Raw genomic sequence first — 6,649 nt, 5'->3', positions numbered from 1 at the left:
CTTATCATCAAGGTAAATAACCTATAAAGTCTAAATTAGTGTATACTTATGGTCTAAATAAGCATTTGTAAATACGTTTTACCACAAGGTGGACACTGTGCAGAGCACTATTAATAATTATCTGGTACTTAAATTTTGCAGAGCTGGCAGTGAGAGCAACCAAATCTGTCCACGCACTACTACATTCTCTATTTTATTCAATTTACTTTTTTGGATTTGGCATCCATAGCTAACCAGCCACTGCTATCGAGGTTCAGCAACATTTGGATTTATAGAATGAATTGCCATAGACTTCTTTTCTCAAAGGCTCAAGGAGCCACTGGACAGGGGCTAAAGAGCCACATGTGGCTCCGGAGCCACAGGCTGCCTACCCCTGGTATAGTATGTCATCCCAAATCATGATAAAGAGCTGCTTTGAAATTCTAAGGTTGGAGGTTTGTCATATGTACAGGAAGGATAACTCTGTCGTTATGGTTGCTAACCTTAGTGTGGGAGACGGGGGCCTTTCAATGCTGCCTCAGGAATATGCTACTGCAAGGGGGAACCAGGACGTCAGGCCAAAGTGCGGATGTCATCATCATCCTCATACTTCATACACGATTAATGCACAGAACAGTGAATGGTGTTCTGTGCATTAATTCACTATATAAAGTGTAAATTTAAGTCTTTAATAAACCTTGCATTTGTTTAGTAACTCAGGTCATTCTCACGTGCTATTTTACAATCAATATATTGTGTGTTGTAAATGTGAGGTAAAGCGTGTTGCTGATGTAACTGGTTTAAACTAAAAGTGGCGATGAGTTCTGAAACTATAAGGAGAGTATTACAAAAGGTCTTTAAAGGTATTACATTCTACTTCAGGATTCCTGCAAAGAGCTTGCCTCTTGAAAAAAAGCTAATAATAGACTCCAGCCATACTTCTCTTCCACCCAGGGGCATTAAAATCCAGAGATTAGTGCAGGCTTTACTATACATTTCATGGATTACTGTTATACTCCACAGCGTGTACATTACACTGAATTACGGTATATTTCTATGAATAAACATAAAATGGATGAGGGCATTAGTGAATTAATACTTTTATTGTGCAGTATGTAAACACAAGGGCAGCCCTGATGGTGATGGTGAATTGGATGTGTGTATGGGCTATTCAGTTGACGGAGCAGAATAGGCCGTGGCATTATCATCCTGGCTGTTAGCGAGGTGAGTTATGTAAGTGTAAGTGACAGGTTGGAATTTCATCATCCTAGCTCTGGTACAGAGGATCAGAATTAACATCCGGATGGAGACAAAATGAGGCTGGGAGGACAGAGAGCTGCAGGGAAGACTGCCAAGGAAGATGGAGGGAGAGATTTAGCTTTAGGGAAGAACAAAGGATAAAAGGAGGAAGCCAGAAATGGCAGGAAGAAGTGAAAGCTGTCAAAATGTATATACATTCGTTCAGCGTTACTCAGTTTTGTTCTGGACGATGTTTATTTATCCAAGGTTGTTTTACTCAGACTAATGCGGTCCTTTTAAGACAGCGCTTTCTTTAAACCCTTTGCATAAGCAGCATAATCATCGCCACTAACCCCTGTCACAATGAGTTTTATACACGTTGGTACACAGTACTAGGAAGTAGATTTTATGTGCCCTCACTCACTGAATAATTTAAGAGACGTGTGCTTGTGTTGAGCATTAAGGAGTCAGTACATTTGGTCTGTAGCAGTGCTCTGACTTAAAGACAGCCACACTACATGGCTTAGGTCACTTTCCTCACCCCAGATACACAAAACATCACCTTGATTACACTATTAAAGACTGTACAGCACTTTATTAAATGTGTTTTATGTTACAAATATAATGAGTTAATGTATTATGGTTTACATTTGACAGTTCCTACTTACAGTTGTACTCTAATGCATTCACCCCCTGCTTCACAACACAACAGCGGCAGAAACAGTGACTTGCAAACAGACTTGTTTGTTCAAACTCAGCATTGATTTAAAGTGAACACCTGCTTCCTGTCCGCCTTTACCCATCACTGTCGGTGTTTGTTTGCAGTTCACTGAGACAGGATCCTCTCTGAACACTGATTATGCAACTGTGTCTATTCCCTTTTGTTTTTTTTCTCTCTGACAGCTGTTAAGAAAACTAATGAAGCAGAACAGAGGACACATGACATTACCAACACAAAGTAACACTACCTGTAATGATACAATCCTTTTATAATGCAGAACAGATGAGAAACATGTGATATATACTGTACATCAGTGGACATTTTCAGTATGTACAAGTTTGTGTGAGAGCGGTGAAATGTGTTACTAGTATAAAAGTGGAACAGTTCCATACTTTCCTAAAGGATCCTAAATCTTGGAAGCTAGTCTGTGTGTACAATAAGTGCAAGTGTGCTTGTGTATATCATGTGTGATGCACACGTGGCACCAGTGAGTGTGTGTTCACTGAACAAATGACTGCAGTGGGGGTGCTGTTACTAACAAGCTCTCTTTAAGTGCCATTTCCTCGTTGAACAGAGAGTCTTTTCTCTCTCTCTCTTTTTTTTTTTTTTATAACGCACTGTCGTTATTCCAGGTTCTCCAGAGACAGATGCCTGGAGCCAGAAGAAACTGGATCCTCCGCTCTCCTTGCAGCCAGTGAGCTGTGCCCAGGGTCATGATGGCTGAGCTAAAGTTTCACATCTCTGCCCAGAAGCCTGCCGTTTCGTTGGAGACAGACTGGCAGGCACGGAGCCACTTTCAGAGCCCCGGGGCAGGCTGCAACACACACTGGGCAGGTTCAAAACCTTCAATCCAAGTCTTAGTCCGCTGAGATTTAAAAGGCTAAACGGTTTCCGTTCAGAACAAAAAGCAGCTACATCCCCATTTACAGCAGCTGGCTGGGTGCACATTTACAGCTCTGCCAACTCTCTAGAAGATTTCTTCTTCTTGAGTTTAAAGTGCATTAAAGGGTTCTGCCCTGCAGGTACGTTTCACCTCTAGTTACAATTCCTTGATCACTATAGACATCTTTAAAACAATGCATCATTAATGGTTAACTGGATGAGAGCAGTTTCTACCCCAGCCACAAATGCATTCGTACCTATTAATAGTGGTTCCTGGTTTTAGGCAACTGCAGTTAAAAAACCAAGGATAGACCAACAGGGGGAAAACGCTGTCCTTGAATAAGAAGTTTTATGGGGCTCTAAAAGATGTCCATTCCCTCGCTGGTTTCCAGAATGAGTAAATGTTAAAAGGTATAAATTCCTAAAACAGTGCCATATATACCCTCAGGTGTCTTTTGGCTACTATATCCTCATGTGGAAATAATCTCCAGTCTGACTCGAGGAGAATTTCACTGTCCTCTCCTGTAGATAAAACCCACTGTGTGATGACGTTAACTCTTCAGTAAGTATCCCGCGCTGGTTCTGATCCTCTGTTGCTTCCATATTTCCACGTTCCTTCAGTCTGTTAGCTTGTGTACATAGTTGACAGGAAACGTCCCACTCCTGGATGTGTCCCCTTCTATGTGACCAACCTGTTAAGGACATCGATAGATATATAGATTACTTTATCAACCCTTTGAAACTTGGGGCTGCTTTCAGATGCCTTTCACAAGTATCTAAACCTTTGAACTCTGAGAAAATTGGTGCAATTTCTTTTAAAAAAAAAAAAAAAAACATGGGAAAAAAGGCAATGAGCAACTTGGTAAGAAATGTTCTACAAATTGCAAAAAATTAATAGATTAAGAAAATTATTTTTAAAAAGCTAAGGAATAAAGAAAACTATATTTATAATTATCATTATTATATATCTAAAATTAGGCTACATAATTATTATAATGTTTAAGCTCTTTTTTCCCTGGGTAATTTCCTTGGTTTTTTTTTTTTTGTTTTTACTTTTTTTTTTTTTAAATGTATTTATTTATTTATTTAACTAATTTTCTTGTTTTTAATTTTTTTTTTTTTTACAATTAATTTAGAATTTTTTATTCTTATTTTTCAATGATTTGTTGCTATTTTTAAGGGTCATTTCTTCTTTCACTTCTTCTTGCCTTCTTCCCCATGTTTTTAAAATAAACCAAGCCAATTTGCTCAGGTTTCAAAGGGTTAATCCCAATCCACTCCTCACCAACAATACCTTAAATAGGTGGGAGAATTTTAACTGTACATATATACATGTGTGAGGTGCACATAGTGCAAGAATTACAAGGTTAAAGTCGGTGTTATATATTTAACTTCCTGTTAAATCTTTCACAGTGACGCCCACGAGAAATGGACAGAGCACCATCAAGGAACAAAGAAGTTGTAGTTGCACTTACCCACCAGTGGGGGTCATTAGTGGCTGTGACCACAATGATCTCATCTTTGAAAAAAGCGAGCTGCTCAGAGCTGACTGCCCTGCAGTCCACCAAAGCCTTGACACGCTTCTGATGTGGCCTGCTGCCAGACACCTGGAGGAGACATGAGATATATTTTCCAGTGTGCCACCAGCAGATTTATATTGACTGTGAAATCTCACAGCTTTTTTTCTTTTTTTCTTCAACTACAGGCTGAACACAATGAAAAGGGGTTTCTGTGTGTTTATACCATGGCATTCCTGCGGGGTCGTGGGACACAGGTCACGGCAGGTGAGGGTGGTGCCACTGGAGCGGGTGCTGGTGTGAGGCCTGGTCCGTTCCCCACTAAGCTGCAGTACAGCTCCTCCTGGCTGCCCACACAGGAGGGAGACAATACGCCACACTTCCCCTGGTTGCCTCCTCCACTGCTGGTCCGACGATACGATGTGGTCTTCTCTGAACTGGAAGGAGAAGTCACAGGAAATATTGCTAAAGAGTTGTTTTTTAATGTGACAAAACTGCTGGATGATCATTTTCATCTGTGCAGTAACGAAGATTGTCATAGGGATAGGAAACAGTGCTGTCTCACCTGACAGGCCCTATGTGACTTTGAGACGATGTTGGCGTGACATTGCCTTGAGACCCAGAACTTGCAGCAGGTTGGCCGTCCCAGGTCTGCCTATGTCCCCGCAGCACAGCTCCCTGTCCATGTGGAGACCTGGGTGGTTTCCCCGCTTGGTTTTCTGTGTTGGGTGAAGAAGGTCTTTGTCTTGCCTGTGTCTGGGGACTGGAGGAGTGAGAGGCAGGGTTGGAGCAGCGGCGTGGAATGGGGGTGCCTTCCTGTGGCGAGACCGAAATCTGGGGGTCTGAGCGACCTGTGGAGGGGAAGAAATATAAACCATTAGAAGAGGAGCAACACTGTATAATTGTATCTTAACTGTGTTGGCAGCAGTGCATGCTATCCTAAACAAAATCTAATTAAATGTAACCTCATTAATCCCTTCACTTCACAGCTCACCTCTCTGGATGGATTTAGCTGGCAGAGGCGGTGGCATTGATGCTCCAGAGGGGGCGCTGTTGACTGGAGGATTTCTGTATAAGAAGTCTAGATTCTCATATGTCTGACAAGGCCTGCTTGCAGGGTTACCATTGGCACCATTAGCTGTACTCCAGCGGGCAAAGGCACTCCCACCACCTCCATTTTGAGGGGGAGAGTGTTTTTTGGGTAAGGGGCTCACCTGGAAGAAAGCGGACAGGAGACCAAAGTTAATTTCTATATTCTTCCCTAAAGTTTCTTTGTGTCATTTTCTTTTTAATCCCTTTTTCTCTTGCAGTGGAAACCCCCGATACTGTTCCTGGCAGAGCCACAAAGGCAGTAATGAGATTGGATGTGTGCGTTTTGTTTACCCTCTCATCCAGGTCATCCTCGCTGTCGTAAAACTCCTGGGACTGTGTCTCCCACATGAACTCCACATGGATCTGAGAGTTAAACTTCCCACTCTGGGCCAGCTCCAACTAAAACACACACAAACACACAAGCACAAACACTTAAAATATGCCCTTACACACATTACGACACACATCCAGTACTAAACAAATACCAGCTTTGATGCAGTAACTGTAGTTTGCTCTATCAATTAAGCTTCATTTCTACTACTTTACTGGAGTGGTTCGGTTCTTGGCTGTTCTGGGATCGCAGTTTTGGGAATTAAGGTACAAATAAGTACAAATATTTTAATGCTTCTGTATTAGCTGTTTGATATTTTAAGACTGAAACATAGAAACAATGAGATAAGGGGAAAAAGGGGGGAATTTAAATGATGTCAACACAATATATCACAAATCCTTATCTAATTTTGGGAAAATCTGCTACTAAAAAGTCCCTTATGACTGGAAATGATCAGTCGTATTGTTTGGTCGTAAGGTCAGTGTGACCTTAGGTTCAGCAGATGTTTCAAAAAATGAAAAACAACCACGAAAGAGCAAAGCAGGTCAGATAAAATCACTAACAGAAAGTCTCCTCTGAGTCTCTGTGAGTCCTACCTCATTGCAGTTCTCATAATAAAAAAAGATACTCTCAATAAAAATGAAATTAATTCAGCCACTAAGTAAACAGGGTGAATTTTAAAAGCTGTGCACAATCAAACAGGATATTACACAAGCCAGGTCTGATTCAGCAGGGCAGATGGCCGGTAAGAAAATAAAACCAGTTTATAAATGATACACACTGGGACCTGATGAGGATAAGATTCTTTGTCCTGGGAGTGAGTCCTTTGCAGAGCTTTGCTGCACGGGGAGTTTTTTCAAGGTAGTGTTTCCAGCTGTGGAAGTTGTC

At 41.4% G+C, this 6,649-nt stretch overlaps 1 protein-coding gene across 1 annotated transcript in view; it reads right to left on the bottom strand.

Annotated features, from left to right (window-relative positions):
• Positions 1-1,793: 1,793 nt before the first annotated feature.
• Positions 1,794-6,649, bottom strand: part of asap3 (ArfGAP with SH3 domain, ankyrin repeat and PH domain 3) — a 30,437-nt gene continuing 25,581 nt past the window's right edge. Inside the window, exons 21-26 of the mRNA XM_049595644.1 lie at positions 5,722-5,829; positions 5,333-5,552; positions 4,904-5,189; positions 4,565-4,775; positions 4,297-4,428; positions 1,794-3,513 (exon numbers count right to left, since the gene is read on the bottom strand). Coding sequence (XP_049451601.1) covers positions 3,439-3,513; positions 4,297-4,428; positions 4,565-4,775; positions 4,904-5,189; positions 5,333-5,552; positions 5,722-5,829 — 1,032 coding nt within the window. The 3' untranslated portion in view covers positions 1,794-3,438. The remainder of the gene's footprint in view (positions 3,514-4,296; positions 4,429-4,564; positions 4,776-4,903; positions 5,190-5,332; positions 5,553-5,721; positions 5,830-6,649) is intronic.

Source organism: Epinephelus fuscoguttatus, linkage group LG14 (assembly GCF_011397635.1).
Source record: "Epinephelus fuscoguttatus linkage group LG14, E.fuscoguttatus.final_Chr_v1".
NCBI lineage: Eukaryota > Metazoa > Chordata > Actinopteri > Perciformes > Serranidae > Epinephelus > Epinephelus fuscoguttatus.
Note: the sequence above shows the minus strand (reverse complement) of the source record. Positions and strands in the feature narration are given on the sequence as shown.